This window comes from Sciurus carolinensis, chromosome X, assembly GCF_902686445.1.
Source record: "Sciurus carolinensis chromosome X, mSciCar1.2, whole genome shotgun sequence".
Lineage (NCBI taxonomy): Eukaryota > Metazoa > Chordata > Mammalia > Rodentia > Sciuridae > Sciurus > Sciurus carolinensis.
In genome coordinates, this window is record NC_062232.1 from 13328407 (window position 1) to 13346445 (window position 18039).

At 39.1% G+C, this 18039-nt stretch overlaps 1 protein-coding gene across 1 annotated transcript in view; it reads left to right on the forward strand.

The window, feature by feature from the left end:
* Nhs (NHS actin remodeling regulator) overlaps nucleotides 1-18039 on the forward strand; it is a 332024-nt gene that overhangs the window by 275012 nt on the left and 38973 nt on the right. Inside the window, exons 2-3 of the mRNA XM_047535950.1 lie at nucleotides 4741-4893; nucleotides 10327-10460. Coding sequence (XP_047391906.1) covers nucleotides 4741-4893; nucleotides 10327-10460 — 287 coding nt within the window. The remainder of the gene's footprint in view (nucleotides 1-4740; nucleotides 4894-10326; nucleotides 10461-18039) is intronic.

Consider the following 18039-nt stretch of genomic DNA (forward strand, 5'->3'; position numbering starts at 1 on the left):
CTGGTTTTTCTAAAGGAGTGGTGGCCATTAGTTTTCTCAATGTCTAAGTCAGCTGGTTTCCAAGGAACCCAATGATCACATCCACACTTTCACCCATGTCACTCTGAATCAAGATCTAGACAACTCCATTATCTCCAGCATGTGCAAGGGAATGAAGTGAGATCAGTTTATAAAGACTTCCCACTGCCCTATGGGCATTTTCTATGATGGCATTTTCTTTCAGTCGTTTGGTTTTGTGGTGTCTGTTTGCAGTGCTGTTTGTCTTTCTGGAATGTAACAAATCTTCCCAGGCCCCTTCTAGGCACTGCCTGAAAGATTCACTCAATTCTTGGTTACACCTAATGCTACGAATGATACTGAGAATGGCAGAATCCTTTACTATATCCTTTTTATGTGGCAGAGAGCTCACTGCCCCTCCCCCACCCCATCACCTTTAGCTTAGGCAGACCCATTCAAGATGATACTTCGCCTCTTGATTAAATCAAAGTCTATTGAGTAGGAACCTTCAAATCCCTTTTGCCATATGGTGTAACAGAAGTCACAGGTTATTCCCACACTCAGGAAGTAGGGATTATGCAGGTTATATACTCGAGAGGGCAGGAATTTTAGGGGTCATCCTAGAATTCTGCCTCCCACAGAGGGAACCCCAAATGTATCTAAATAAACATAGGAAAAACCTTGCTTCTCTTTGTTCCATTTTTATGAGGTTAAGAGTACTAAGCTTGCTCTTTTGCATAGTTCAGCAAAATGATGACATTTAAAAATGGAAGACAAAGTGAGCCTGAAGATGTGGGATGGCCATGCCATGGCAGTGGTGGAGCAAACTTATGAGTGAATGGCTTCAACTGTGGTTGAAATGGTAATCAGGAAAAGGAATTAATTTTTTTTTTTTTTGGTACCAGGGGTTGAACCCAGGGGCACTTAACCAATGAGCCACCCTTTTTTGTATTTTATTTAGAGTCAGGGTCCTCCTAAGTTGCTTAGGGCCTCGCTAAGTTTCTGAGGCTGACTTTGAACTTGCAATCCTCCTGCCTCAGGTTCCCAAGCTGCTGGGATTACAGGCATGCACCACCACGCCCAGAAGGAATTGATTTAAAAAAAAAAAAGAAAAAAAATGGTATAGTTTTCCCTGAAAGAATTCCATTAGTACCTGTCCGTCTGCTTCCCATGGACACATAATGCTCTGTGACAAAAGGACATAACTGAGAGCGAAGTCATGCTCTTTCCTTCTCTAAGAGAGAGTCACCACTGTGGCAATTAATGAGTGAACTGTGCATCTGCTGATGCATGGCAGAAATCCATTATAGTCTCTCAATGGACAAAGAAAAAGATTTGGGACAGGGAAAGATGGGGACCCCCTGGCCCTGTAAAACGTTCTTGTGAGGACTGGTTCTTCCCAGGAGCTGTGACTTGGCCATCCATACTGGAATTCATGTGCTAGTCTTTGCATCTGCAAATCCCCAGTCCTGAGCAGCAGGCAGTTTAGCAGCCAAAAAACTCTAAAATTAATACTTTTTTTGATATTAAATATTTAGTAAAGAGGAAAAAGTTTGCTGAATTTCTTTGCCCTTATTTTATATTATGCTAATTTATTCTGAAATTTGGGATCACCTACTACAGAACAAAGTGTGAGAACTATAATCTTTTTTGGTGTTTAGAGTCTCTAGAGTTTAGAGGTCATAAACCAACCCTAGGGAACAGAAAGAGTATGCCAGAAGGCATTTCTTCTAACCTATTGCTTCTAGACATAAGGACATCTAAACTGTTTTCATACAAAGTCGGAGGACATATGCCCAAGAGGGCAGGGATTCCTCTGTGTTTGTTCTGTGCTGAATCCCAGCATCAAGGAACCTAGCAATAATAGCTGGTTGGGAAATGTTCCATGAGTGGATGGATATTTCCATTGTCAGCAATCTCTTTCCTTCTCCCACATTACCCAATTCCTTTCACTCCCAAAAGATCCCAAGGCATCTTCAAAACACATTTTGTGTTCCTCAAACTTGCCTGATAATAGAAGTAACCTCAGGGCACTTTTCAAACATACGGATTATCAGGACTCTCTTGGAAATTCTGGTTCAGGGAGTCAAAATTCTGCATTTTTGAAGAACATTTCTGATAAGTCTTTTCTTCAGACCAACACTGAGATAAATAGCAGGAGTTCAGCTCTTCCCTACACAAAGATTTGAGGAGCCATGAACGTTTGACCTGGTTTTTGAGGAGTTGCCAAACCCAATACCCTGAGCTTCTGACCTGTGGCACTGAGGGAATGAGGGACTATACGAGTCTTATGGTTTACCTACAGTCACCTGGGCTCAGCCCTGCCTCCTGGCTCTCACCTTTCTGTAAAAGACAGGCCTAGGGTTGGGGGTACCCAGAAGCCCTTCTACTTTTGGGACTGCCCACTGAATTTCTTGTCCCTTTTTTCCAAAGGCAAACTTAATGTTTGTTCTATTCCTTCTCCAAGCTGTTACCAGCATATGAATTCATAGTTGCTTCTGTTTAGTTTGGTATTGACTTCTGCCCTGTTGGACCAGAGTTGACTGCTGCTGATTTTCTAGTCAATCTTAGGCAGTGAGCTGGACAGAGCCTTCCTCCAAGGGTAGCTAAGTAAAGCTTCTGTCTTCAGGACACCCCCTACTTTACACAGGAGAGAGAGAAAGCTCTGATCCAGATCTGGCCCTCCCCTTCTACACCAAGGCCCCCCATTCCTCATCTGAGATCTGAAAAGACCACTTTCTCCCTTAGCGATCCCTCTTAGGCTTTCTTATCTCTAGAACTCTGTGAACCCTGACTGATTCACCAAGCACTTACAGTTTCCAAGGAAGAAGTTGAGGTTATAGAGTAACTTGAGAAAGAAAAGTTGCTGCCATTTTTTCTTAGCTCCATAGAATGCCCCTAAAAAGACTCTCTCCCTACCCAGAGAGTTAATCCTGCAATCTTACATACCTTGAGCTTGAATCATTGGCTATCCAACACCAAGGAAGAATAAACCTAGGTCAAAATGTATGATCTGCTCTGTGGCCGAAGGTGAGAAAATATAATGGACTATTTATGATTATTCTTGAGCCACATTGCCCAATACAATAGCCATATATGGCTATGTAAGTGTCAATGAATTAAAATCAAATGAAGTTAAAATTTCAGTTCTTCACTCACTATCCCCATTTCAAGTGGTTAACAGCCAGAGTGGCTAGCAGCCACTATTGTACAGCACAGCTGTAGAGAATTTTATCATTACAGAAAGTTCTATTGGACATTTTTAGAGGCACAGTGTTTTCCCCTTGACTTATTCTAGAAGAAAAAACACTGTTGAGTACTACATTAGAAGAGAAAACCAAGGGCTGGGGAGGTAGCTCTGTTCGTAGAGTGCTTGCCTTGCAAGCACAAGGCCCTGGGTTTGATCCCCAGCACCCCCCCCCCAAAAAAAAAGAGAGAAAACCACAAATAACTTTGGTACTTGGTGGGGGAGGAGGAAATGGATCATCAAAAGGTTGCATTTTTCCATTTTCTTTCTTCTATTCCCCTTCTAGGAAAGTATCCTCCCTTCTTTTCCATTTTCCTTTCTGCTTTTTCTATAGAGTGTCTTGCTCCATGTAAGGTTTCTCAAAGTGAAATGGTAGGCCAGACTTCAAAACGAAAAGATTCAGAGAGGAATCAAAATTCTGTTTGAGGTACAGGGATAAACAGTTAGGGAGAGCACCCCCAAATCACACACTGGGTAAAGAGGAAGAGAAGCAGAAAGAAGGGATGAGACTGGGAGGAGTTGGGTAAGCCCAGCCCAACCATCTGGGTCTGGACAGTGGGTTTGGAGGGTGAAGCCAACTAGACCTGTTCTCACCATTCCTGAGGCTGACAGACTGCCCAGTGCTCCTGAGATCCTCTGGGAAGCCACTTCCTAAACAGAATCCTGCTGGGTCCTAACACCTGCTTCCATAAGGTTTCATCTTCAACTGTTGGTGGTTCCATCCTAGGTACCATGTATATATAAAGGCAGTAGTGAGTTAAATGTTCTTTTTCTGTTTTTCCTTCCTTGATCTCTTAGATGAGCTGCAAGTACCATATTGTCTGCAGTTTCCTCCCTTAAGACCCATTGCCCTTGAACTGGTTTCATTAAAGCTGTGCTCACCCTGGGTGAAACCAAGAAAAGTGGGCAATACCTTGAAAGGGAGCAAGCAATGAAAATGGGAAATGGAGGGAAGGATAAGGAAACCTCAGGGCCAGGGAATCTCAGGTGACAGAGAGCAGGGCAGGGTATGGGCCAAAGTTCAGGTGGACAGCAGGAACAGCACACAGAAGTACAACTGCCCTGTGGTCAGAAGGCTGGGGCTAAGGCAGACTTTGTATTCATCTCTGAGGCTTTTCTGTACGTTCTTGGATGGCAGAATTCCCACCCACACCTGCAACCCTAAGTGGATTGGCCATAGGCTTGTCAAGGTTGATGAAGCACTGTACCAGAGGGCAAGGAGTCAAGGAATGGAGAGGAATTTAACTGATCCTAGGCAGGTAATTGGTGTCCTGGGGTCTCCTATCCCTTGGCTTAGGGGCAAAGTTTGTCCCTATCTGTATTTTAAACTTGGAACTTTTGTCCTGCTTCGAGTTAGTTCTTCATGTGAACACAGCAGTGCAGGCTTCCACTCCACCCAGACTCTATTCCCTGTCCACCTCTACAGCCCAGAGTCCGGGAAATGCATAACTTAAAGCCACTGATGTTTAATACCTGTTCACCTCTTTGTCTTGCAGCTGTATCCAACCTGGACATCGAGAGTAAGCTGAGTGTGTACTACCGTGCACCCTGGCACCAGCAGCGAAACATCTTCCTCCCGGCCACCCGGCCTCCATGTGTGGAGGAGCTGCACCGCCATGCCCGGCAGAGCCTGCAAGCCCTGCGTAGAGGTAACTGATCCAGGCATGGGGCTTTTCTGGGAGAGAACGCAGAGGTTGTCCCATCCAGGGGCTCTCTGTCCCATTGGTCCCAACATCTCCCTTTGTTATACCAAGTACCTGGAAATCCTCCCTTTTCTATCCTGAATGAAATCTATGGGAAATTTAACCTACCTATACACATTAAAATTAACATTATTAGGGGGAAATACTGGGGAATGACATTGGCCAAATTATATTGTTATTTTGAGTGCATGTACGAATATGTAACAACAAATCTACCATTATGTACAATTATAATGTGCCAATAAAAATATAAAAAATAAAACAATTTCAATAAATAAAATTAACATTAGTGTCTAAATATAATAGAGATATTAAAAAGAAAAGTATAATATATATGTAAATGCCTAGTTATAACTACATTAAAAGACAAAGTGAAAGCAGTTAGATGTTTTCACCTATCAAAAATAAGTTTTGATTAAATAAAGACAGTCAGAAACCATTCCAAACAAAAAGCATAGGAAAATGAAAGACTCCTGGGGGACAAGAGGACACAACCATAAAAACCAGCACATTCAGCACATATTAGATATGAGAGAAAAAATACTTTGGATTATAATTTATTAGAGAGTTAAGTTTGACTCAAAAATAAGTTCTAGTTGTTTTCCCTATAAGCTATTTGGATGGGACATTTGAATATAGTGTGGGACCTGGGACTCTTTTTCATTGACCATTGTGTACATCACAGGATGGCTGCCATGCTTGAGACCCCTGCCCAATCATTCTAACAACCAGAACAAGCCTTTCAAGGACTCTTCGGTTTCTGTTAAGAACCAGCAAGCTGATCCAATATCCTCATCCTACAGGGGGCGTGGGGCACATGGTGTCCTAGAGAGATGGGAAAATTTGCTCAGGGTCACACAAAGCAGGTTAGGTAGTGTCTGAATCCAAACCTGAGCCTCTGGACTCCCAGTCAGAGCTCTTTTTCCTCTTTGCCATACACCTTGTTTCATGGAAATATATATTTATATTTACATTTATCTCACAGTCCTGACAGTGCTAGAGATAGGTACATAACAGTCAAGGTAGAAATATAGCTTTTTCTTACACTAGTTACTTTCAATTTCCTTAAAACAATTTTAATTGGGGTAAGGGAACTAAAATTGAGCATCATCCTTTCAAAAACCCCTAAAAGGGACATCAGAAGTTGGCATGCTAGCTCTTTTGGTCTTTGGATTCTTGCTATGGAGACAGATGGTGTCTACACATTTATTGTCTTTGTTCCAAATTCCCTACACTCTTGTAGGGAATAGTATTTTTTGAAAGTACATCATGCATATAAAATATGTTAATATTATTATCAAGATGGAGAAATAAAATGATGATAAATATTGTTAGATTATTTTCTTCCACATTTGTGTGGCTTCTGCCTTTTCCCCTATTGTCATTTTCCTTTTAATGAAAGAGCTACCTCACTAATAGCCCTAAAACAATTATTTCAAACAATCCCTTTGTTAATGGCAGATACTGTGACACTTACAATGAAAGTTGAGATTCAGTGTCCTCTGAAGTATCTCTGGCATACTTACCATTCACTTCCACTAATAGTTGGCTAAAAAATTCTTCAACAAATTTTTAGTGCAAACCACCTGGAAATATTAATTTCTACCCCTGCCATTCCTGCGTATCCTTTCATGGTGCCACTTGTAACCTTTGGTCATACCTAACCATTGTAGGCCTGTCTTCCACCATGAATCCATGAGCAACTCAAGGGAAAGGATAATACCTTACCAATTAATTTTTTTCACAGTACTTGGCATGAACCCAACATATAGTCCTCAATGAATGTTTATGGAAATGAATCAAATTCTACAGAAAACTGATTGAGCATTGAGGGCACAAAATGACTACAGAGAAATCTGATCATTCTCACTAAATACTTTCTCAGATCTGATCACTAGAGAGCTTGAGTAACATTAGCCCTTTAGACATAATTCTTTTTATTCCTTTATTATTATTAATCAGTCCTCCCTGATTAGATTTTTATGGATTCAACCAGATAACACTGAGCTGCTCTTAAGCTATCACATTTCACTGCTTTGTCAGGTTTGGACTTAATGGCAGAACTGAAGAATAGCAAGTGCCAATATCAATTTTCTCTGAACTTCCTCCTGGGGGTAGTGAGAGAGGGATATGGGGCCTCCTGGGGTTTGGATGGAAGACTATGGAGCTGCATCTTGCCCTCCACAGACTGGCTTATTTTGTGGTTGACTCAATAGCAAATCTTGGGTGTAGTAGTTTTAATAGCACTGCAGAGAGCCATAAACAGGAATTATAGACATCATAGAATTAAAAACATGCAGTGTAGAATTAAAATTAGAAAGTGACTTTTTTTTTTAACCTTGTCCAAGAAACACAGTAGCTTAGCAGTGTTTTTATCAGCATAATCCACTTCTGCCATCTGGTGGTCATGAATAATACTGACCTCTCACACATGGCCTGGCTCAGCAAATGCCGCAGTGAGCTTTCCTGTAGGTTCTTTATTTGGACAGCTGGAATAGGCTGGCTTCCACCCGGAGGGAGTGGATGATGAAGCACAGACAAGGGAGGCTGCGGTGGCTGCAGCTCTGTGTTCCTTCTGGAAATGAGGCTATAATGAGGGAGCTGGGGGACCAAGATTAAAACCTAGAAATTGGCTGCCTTCGAGATCTGTGTAATAGCAAACCCCTCAACAAACTGTATCAAAGGCCAGGCATTGTGCTGGAGCTCAGTATTCAAAAAGCAATAAAGTGTTGTCTCTGCCCACAAGGAATTCCTGGTCTGCTGAGGGAGACAGACATGTACCCAGGTAAGTTCAATACTTACCTGTGATATGGTAGCTGAGAGGAAAGGCACCTACCTAATCATGCCATGGAGTTTCAAGGAAGTCTCCCCAAAGGAAGCAGCATCTCTATTGATTTCGAGTTATTTAGAATCCAATTATTTTTCCCCTTTTTCTCAGCATTTTTTTTTAATGCTCAGAGCCAGTAATAGCTTCAAGTGATGCCATGTTTTATGTTCATAAAACAGGGAGAGAGATTAATAAGTGGCTATAAAGAGATAATTATATTTTATGTTTCCTTTCCTTTCAAGTTTCTGACGGGGATCAAAGTTCCATTGGTCTAAGGGAATAAGGACCAAGGTTCTACTGTATGGATACTGCAATTTCAGGCTCTAGTAGACATATAGTCTCCCTACCACACCACTAGCAAAAAATGTTACTAAAGAGTCATTAATCTAGCCTGCCTACACCCGGCCTAGGGCAAAGAAAAAGTTATATTTAAGACAGTGTGGGAGAGGAGCAATTGAATGGGAAATTGAGTTGATATCTCTCTCCTGACTCCTCCCCTCCTTTGTGTCTTCCTAACCAATAATACCTGTATTCTACTCTTCTTGATGAGTTTTAAAATATAAAAGGTTTTCTGGTGCTGCCCATTTAGAAAAGCTTTCTCTGCTTGCAGAGAAAAATGAGGGTGGCATTGGAGGTGGGCACTTTAACAAGGAAGACATTTATCTTAAAATGTCTTCCTGATAAACATTGACTCTGGAGGCAATTTAGCAAAGACCACCTACGTGGTTTGGAGGACTTCCCTCTGATTGCAAATGGGAGCCAACATTTTTGGAAAGAATCCCAAGCAACTGGAGATGAAGGATACTATCACATTTTCCTAACACAGATACCAAGTCAGCAGTTTAGGCAGTGAGGCCCACAGACAACAACATGAGACATGGATGGAAATCAGAAAGCTCCGGAGTGCTTAGTTCCTAGTTTAGAGGGGCAGCATGCTGAATAAAGCAAGGGAGAATCAGAAGAATCAGGCCAACATTAGGGAAGTGGATCAAAACAGGCAATGGGACCCAGAGAGGCACCTACCACTGAGGGTACCACCAACAAAGCCCATTATAATTATAGAATAAATATAGACTATGGAATACATTCCAATTTTAAAAAAAACTAGGCTTTAATAAAAGCTTTCATTTGTTAATTTAGCCACTCAACAAACACTTATTGAAAATCTATTGTATCACAGGCACTGTAGACCCTGTGATCAAAAGTTGAATAAAACATTGTCTCTCTCCTCTAGGGACCAAGTTCTAGTGGAAGAGGCTGAAAGATGGAGAGATGGTATTTTATCAACACAGGCATAGCAAGGGGTATAATAGGGCTTTTGGAGAAAGAGCAAAGACATTACCTGAAGGCTCAGCTTAGCTCTGTTTCCTAGCTAAGGAAAAGAAAGAAAACTTGGTATTATCTTACATATTGCCAAATACTCTATTTTAAGGTATCAGTGTTCAAAGAATTGTAATGTGGTAAAATGTAATTATAATTAAAGAGTGTCAAACCCAAGAAATCTTGCTGCAATGAGTGAGGTATAGTGGGACCTTACAGTACCTGCAGGTCAAGTAGGGGTCAAGAGCAAGACACTGAGCTAAAGCTATACCACTCATAGCTCCATAGTGACTTACCTTCCCTGAGTCTGTTTGGTCATCTACAAAAGAGGAAAAGCATTAGTGCCCACTTGGTGGGGTTGTTGAGATGGTGCACATAAGATACCAAACAACTAAACTGTGTTCTTGGTATATGTGGGTGAGTCTGTGTGTGAGTGTGTATGTGTGTGTGTGGTGCTGGGATCAAACACAGGGACTTATCTCAGTGCATATAGTCAGGACCCCTTAATCCCACACATAGATACTTCTTAGCTTTTTCAAATGATAGCTTTATTCCAAAATCAGACAAATATTGTCATTGGGATTGCCTTACTTCCTCTGGGAGTTCAGGATTTCAAAGTACTCTAAATTTCATGCATAGGTGACAGAGCTTAGATGGCTACAATTGTGTGCTGGTCACCCAGTTTTCTGGAAAAAAATATAAGATAAATAAAAACCTATTGTGTGGCACTTACCAATTTCTGTGATATAAATACTCCCACCACGGTCTATTTCCAGGTACCAACAGTTGAAAAACTGACTCACACAAATTCCTGAATCCAGAGCAATTAGTTCCCCTGCGCCAGTGTGAGCTGTCTCCAGTGCCCAGCCTGGGGAACTCTAATGTTTGTTTCTACTTTCACTCCAGCATGAATGGCAGCAGATCTTTCACCATTATCCTCAACATTTTTAAAACTCATATTGTTTTGAAATGAGGCACACTGAACTCAGAAGTAAGCCATTTTGTATGAAGATTATGAGATGGACCCACTGCAATGGACGTATCTAAGTAACTGATCATAAGTGAAAGTTCAGTTGGGAACCATTCTGAAAATCTGATTTGGTATATAAACAATCTAGATTCATGAAAGATCACTTTTTTTTTCACTGCCTTTTGCTAATACTCCCAAGTGGGAAAGAGAAATTGAAAATGCTAAGTGATTATGAGTATTACTGTATTTTCTGTCCTGTCAGAACACCGGAGCCGAAGTGATCGCCGAGAGCAGAGAGCTGCTGTCCCTCTTTCCATAGCTGCTCCACCACTGCCAGCCTACCCTCCAGCTCACAGCCAGAGGAGGCGCGAGGTAAAGGACCGCCACTTCCTAACGGTAAGCTTGATGGTCACTGCAGCCCTGCGCTTGCTGGTCAGGAGACATGAGTATTTTGGGAGTCAGTTTCCTCCCTCCCAGTGAGGGAGCCTGAGATAACTGGGAGAGCAAATCATGGCTCTTGGGAATAAATACATTTTCCCCTATTCATTTCTGAAAGGACACGCCTCTCTGGGGAAATAGAGTGGGGATACAAACATATTTTGTAATTGACTGACTGCACAATGCAATGAATACTAGTTAAGAAATCTAAAACCAGAAAAAAAATTTACTTCAAATCCCAGTTCTGCTTATAAGGTAAAGAATGTAGGGTAAGTTCTTTACCTTCCTTGCCCTCAGTTCCCTCATCTGTAATATAGGTATTAGTAGTATTGAGTTTACAGGGCTTGATGATGAAATGAGATAAGGCATGTGACAGAGCTTAGCACAGTGACTGACACCAAGTAAGACCTCCATTAATGTCAACCACAACTAGTGTTGCTATTAGTCAAGTGATAACATGGCCGACTCAGTGGGAAAAGCTGGAGAACTTAAGTGATGTGGAAAATCACCACCTGAAGAGAAATTGTGTCACCATTTCATGCTTTCCCATTCTACAAAGGAAGCTAATTCTCCAGAGTAACTTGCTACCCCGGTGACATCATCACCATTGGTGATTTCACCCTTACCCAGGTGGGGTGGATACGGCTGTAACTCAGCCTGAGCCCCCAAGCATAGGTCACAGATGATGAAGCTGATCCCAACTCAAAACACCTGCAAATACTACAAGCGGCTGCTGCAAACGCGTCACACCAGAAGTGCTTTCTGGGGCCTCAGTGGGGACAAGTGAGTACTTCATGCCTCTGAGATGAGTGTCACTGAAGTGAGGAACAATGGTTTCTGTGACCAGATCAGCCCAGACTGTCTGCCTACATGTCTGCACTCTACTTTCTTATTCTGACTTGAGGCCCAAAGTCTAAAGAAGTTAAAACAGTGTCAGAACGAATTGAGGCTTCTATTTGAAATTAAATTTGTATGACTCTAAACCCTGCACCCTTATGGCTTATACAATATGCAAAATAGTGCAGAATATTTGTGTACCAAGATAAGCAAACATCCAGATGAAAACAGATTTCACCTAAATGGATTTTCATGATATAACATATCCATTAAGACTTTGAGTGATATTGGACATATATAGACATTTTTCCTATTTGCAGTTGGACAGTAGGCTCTATGTCCTTCAGTGCTCATTAGGTGCACACTAAGTGTCATGTTGCACTCATTACGTTGCTGTGATGCGGCCCAAGGATAAGAAAGGGAGGTAAGAGCCTCTTATGGTTTTCTAGTTCTTCAGATAGAGCAGTTATACATGCTAGTGATTTGTCATAAAGGGCCCTGCTCAGCAGAAGTTCTTATTAAGCTCAAATCTGCTTGCCGAAGCATTTGTTTTTAATGAGGCATTTTTGGCATAAAAATACTAAAAATATTTTTCCCATTCATTATAACATGTTTTGTGGCTCATTAAGTTGGGTTTCTTGTGCAGGGAGGTAAGAGAGAAGAATTTTGAGTGTTTACAGAAACGACATAAAAATATAACCCTTTCTCATAATCTGCATAATTTTAATAACATCTAAATACCAAAGTAAGACTATAGGAAAGCCTTAAAATAATGAATAGCACTGAGGGTGTTTCATTTACCCAACAAACATCAATAAAACAGGGTCATCAATAAGACACTTATGTCAACTTTGTAAAGTTTGCCCATCTCAATTGATAATACTTAGCATTTCTAAATAACTTGGGGAAATTTTGTTTCAGTTTTCTAATGGAGTTTGGGTCACCAAGTTCATTAGAAGAATTTCCATTCAAGTCATGTACCTCAGACCTGGATAGAGTATGGTTCTATGTATTCCATTTACAAAGCTGGATATTGCAGAATGAATAAAAGTTTCAGGTATATAAGGACAGGACATTTGCAACCAAATTCCTGGATTTGTATTTTTTTAGAAAATTGCTGGATAGACATTTTCTTAGATAGTAACTCTCATTCATTCATCTATGAGACTTAAGTCATTTTTCTTCCTTTAAAAAGAGCATTCATGATAAGATTCTGATGTAGTCTTCCACAACTCTACCAGCTATTATATTGTACTTTGGTCTTTACTGGCATAATCCCTGAAGCCCAACTGCCTGCATTTGAATAGCAGCTCTGTACCACATATGAGCTGTATGATCCTGGAGAAATTCATCATCTCAGTATCACAGGGATAAGAGTAGATAGTACCTCATAGGTTTGTCACTAAGAATTGGACATGTTAAAATGTGACCAGTGCTTGATGTATAATAAGTACTCCAGAAATTTCAGACCTTAGGATGATGATCATCATCATCATTTGCCATTCAAGTGGTTGAGGTATCTGTGACATAGTGATAAGATCATAGGTCTAACTGGGTTCAAATCCCAGCTACACATTTTGGTTGTATAATTTGGAAAAAATTATTGTATCTTTCTGAATCCCAAATTTCTTCATCATAAAATAGGGATGATAATTTCAACTTTACAAGGTTGTTAACACTTAATATAATGTTATATAAATAAGATTATATCATATATGTGTGAAAGTTTCCACCACAGTGCCTAAAATACCTAGATATCCTAATCTATAATCACTTATATTAAAACTCTTCCCAGCAGATTAAAAACCTGTAATGTTTACTAGCAATTAAGACTGGAGAAAATATAAATTATAACATCCTTTTCAGAGGGTAAAACTCTAATTTCTAAACATTTGTACCCTTTTGATTCAGCAATTCTATATATAGGAATTTATTGCAAGGCAATAATCAGTATATGTAAAGATTTATTCACTAATATGTTCATCAAGGCACTGTTTTTAATAGCAAAAGAGAATTATAGATACCATAGGTATCTAGCAATAGGAGCTTAAATTTAATGAATTCCTGACATACATATGAATATATATGAATGAAATATAAAAAATTGTGATAGAATAATGACATGGAAAAATTTATATTTCATGATCAGGGAGTTTTAAACAGTTTATGAAATTGTTTATAGTATGATCACAAAAATATCTGAGTGTATAGTGGACACAGACAGAGAGAGGGAGGGAGGAACAAAGGCTATAAAACTATATATCTGTGGTTCCCAAACTATGTGCTGAGATTCCCTAGGGTACTTCAGTGAACTCCTAAGAGGACCATGGGATATTTTAAATTTCCAAGGGAGACATCTGTCTGGTGACATCTGGCAATGGCTCCAAAGTTAAACCCCACAGGTCCTACAAGTAGGAAGAAGGGATGCTTAGTATCTTGTTGGTTAATCTATATCAGAAGTTTTCCAAGGGGAGCTCACAAGAAACTGGAGTAACCAATTTAGCTTAAAACCCTGCAAGCTGAAAAATCAAGGGGTGTATCTAATTAAAGCCCATCTGGGAGTCCTCCCTTGGTAAAAGTGGTAAAAGAGGTGATTTCAGAGAAAGGATCCCTAAAAAGATAATATCTCTTTCATCCTACTATTACATTCTGAAATTTTATAGCCAGACTATATTTGTTTCCTATTAGAGAGACCAGCCCTGCTAGATATTTAACCTTTAGGAAATTAATTTCCAATCATTCCTTTGGAACATGCAGCTACTATGGACCTGGGCTACAGGGAAGAGATTCAAACAAATGCTTCCAAATTCATATTTTCACATAATATTTTAACCTTTTCTTTAATTCATCACAGAAAACAGCTTTAGAGTGGTAAAGGGTCTAAAGAGTTGTTTGGCAAGGCTGGGAGCCAAATGTAAAAAGTTTATTGTAAAAATGTTATCCCAAGGGCAACATGAAAGAGAAATTGCCTGGGATCAACTTCTGTCCACATGATTGAACTTTTGGCTTCAATGAATTTGTAAGTGGCAGGATACTGATTATGGTGGGGGGGTAGAGGGAGGTAAGGAGAGAAAAGGGTGTCCCAGTGGGATGTGTTCACATACTAAGCAAAAACCCATTTACTTTAACTCTTTTGCCTCCAGGTAGAATTCCTGGAGAATTTTCCTTGTCTAGGTTGTGGTGAAAATGAGAATGACAATTGGGTATCAAAACAAGGAGCTTTTGCCAGAGCAAGAACAGTTAGCCTGCTCTCTGCAAATCCAACCATGGATTTTCACTCTTAATACCAGCCATTAGGGGTGGCCCATGCAGTGTTTGTTGATAAGAAGCAGTACTTTTATGTGCTCAATAGTCTTTAGATTTACCGTGCTGATAGCCAGAAATCTGCTTGTTAGAGGCAGTTGAATAGATTTTTCTTAATCAAAATACACACGGAGACTTCCAGGTTGCTGAAGATAATGGTACTATACTAGCCTCCCATTGCCCAGTGTTTCCTTCAAAACAACTGTAGGACAAGATGGGGGAAATAAAACTGCACAAAAATACCCCATCAGCATTATTTGAGGACAAAGAATGCCCAAACACCAAATTAACTGATAAGTAAAAAGAAAATGCAAGTATCAGTATGTTTCCTCTTGTTATAAGGTAAGGGAGGGCAGATTCAGCAAAGGTATACAGAAGTGGGGAACTAGCAGTGGGTCTTAAGATTGATCTAAAACCACCAGAAAAAATTAAATCTATCCTAAGTCTGAGAATACTTTTAGGAAAATCTAAATAGATCCCAGCACCCAAAAAGAAAAAAAAAAGAAAATCTAAATAGATACAGGAAGAAGATTTAAAAGTATGTATAATTTACAAAAGTAGCCTCCCATATGCAAAGCTTCTGGGCGAGAACAAAAGGCAAAAGGAAAGAAAATAGGCCCTTTGGCAACTAGGAATGAAGGAGAAAAAAACGAAAGAAAAAATTGAAAGATGCATTACTGCCCTGCCAACAAGTAAACTAAGACATCTGGACTGTGATGTACTGATAAAAGATGGTGTCATTAAACTAATAAACTTAAATAAATCAGTTTCCATAGAAGAAATAGAAGTTGTTAAGGACTCGTGCACAGGTGGTTTCCCAGAGGAGTTCTATTAAACCTCCAAAGTCCGTATACTCCAATGCTGTATAAATTGTTTCAGAGCATGAAAAATGAAGTAAAACTTCCCTGTTTCTTTTAAGAAGCAAATATTACATTGATACTTAAACCGAAAAAGGCAGCCCATAAAAAATAAAGATAACTACAGACTGATATCACTCATGATTGATTCAAAAACACTAAGTTAGTTAGCAAACAGAATACACCACCACATTAAGAAATTAATATACCATAACTAAATAGAACTTATTCCAGGAAAGGAAGGTTGGTTCAATATTAGGACATATATTAGTATCTTATACCATATTATTAGATCCAAGAAGGGAAACCACATATGATTTTCTCTATGGATGCTGGAAAAACCTTAAACAAAATTCAGTATCTATTTTTAATAAAAAAAGACTCAAGAAAATAGGGGGTTGGGGATATAGCTCAGTTGGTAGCGTGTTTGCCTTGCTAAGCACAAGGCCCTGGGTTCAAATCCCCAGCACCGCAAAAAAAAAAAGAAAGAAAATAGGAATTGAATGATACTTAATTAAAATTATATATATTATATATTATTTTTTTATTTTTTATAGACTGCATTTTGATTAATTGTACACAAATGGGGTACATCATTTCATTTCTGTGGTTGTGCACAATGTAGATTCATACCATTCGTGTATTCATACATGTACATAGGGTAATGTCTGTCTATCTCAGTCCACCATTTTTCATATCCCCCTCCCTCTCACTTCCCTCTACATAATCTAAAGTTCCTCCATTCTTCTCTCACCCCCACCCCCCCACCGCCATTATATATCATCATCCACTTATCAGGGAAAACATTTGGCCTTTGGTTTTTTGAGATTGGCTTATTTCACTTAGCATGATATTCTCCAGTTCCATTCATTTATCTGCAAATACCATAATATTATTATTTTTTATGGCTGAATAATATTCCATTGTGTATATATACCACAGTTTCTTTATCCATTCATCTGTTGAAGGGCCTCTAGGTTGGTTCCACATCTAGCTATTGTGAATTGAGCTGCTATAAACATTGATGTGGCTGCATTACTATAGTACGTTAATTTTAAGTATTTTGGGTATAAACCAAGGAGTGGGATAACTGGATCAAAAGGTGAATTCATTTGAAGTTTTCTGAGAATTCTCCACACTGCTTTCCAGAGTGACTGCACCAATTTGCAACTCTATCAGCAATGTAAAAGTCTGCCTTTTTCCCCACATCCGTGCCAGCATCTATTATTGTTTGTATTCTTGATAATAGCCATTCTAATTGGAGTAAGATGAAATCTTAGAGTTGTTTCAATTTGTATTTCTGTAATTACTAGAGATGTTGAATACTTTTTCATGTATTTATTAATTGCCTGTATGTCTTTACACCAAAAATACAAAGAACTCAAACAATAAATGGGTCAAGGAACTGGAAAGACACTTTATATTTATATATAAAATTATACATATATATAAATATGTATATGTATATATAATATATGAATATAAATATATATTATATACATAGTTTTAAGGTATATCTATTAGTCAGAAAGTCAGTACCTTACTTAATGGGGAACCAATAGAGAACTTTCTGCTAAAATCAAAATCAGGAAGAAGGCAAGAATGCTCACTAACTTTCCTACTGTTTAGCATTGTACTTGAGGTATTAATCAATACAGTTAGACAAGATAAATCAGTTAGAGGCATAAGAATTAGAGAAGAGGGCTGGGGAGATAGCTCAGCTGGTAGAGTGCTTGCCTTGCAAGCACAAGGCCCTGAGTTCGATCCCCAGTACCACCAAAAAAAAAAACCAAACAAACAAACCAAAGAATTAGAGAAGAATAAGTAAACATAGCTATCTGAAGATACTACACCAAAAATATATAGTATACCCCAAAATCCTAAAGAATCAATGATAAAACTAACTCAAGCAATAAAAGAATTCCATAAGGCAGCAGGGTATCAATACACACAAGTCAATATCCTTCAATTACACAAATGATAGCCAATTAGAAGACTTCATGTTTGAGAAAATCCCATTTACAGCAATAACAAAGAAGATTAAATACTTGGGGATTAGTGTAAAACCTTACTTCCTAAAGACACAAAACTAGACTTTCTCAAATAAAAAGACATCCCCTATTCTTGGATAGAATAATTCAAAATTATAAATAAATCAGGTCTAAGTTAATTTAAGTTTAACAGAATTTCAATAAAAGTAGCAATATGCTTTATTTTGTGGAATGAGACCCCATAATACTCAAGTGTTTATGGAAAAACAAACATACAAGAATAGCTAGGAAAACACCATAAAAGGTAACCTACAAGGGTGGCTAGCCCTACAAGACATTCAGAAATATTTAAAGTCTCTATAATTACAACAGTGTGGTCCTGGCACATGATTACACAAATATACCAGTAGAATAAAGTATTAAGTTAATAGACCAGAGTACTTATAAAAACATAAGATAAAGGTGACACCATAAATCACTGAGGCAAAGAATGGAGGTTTTAAAGGCTATCAGAACAAAACAACTAGCCATTTGGTAAAACAGAAGATC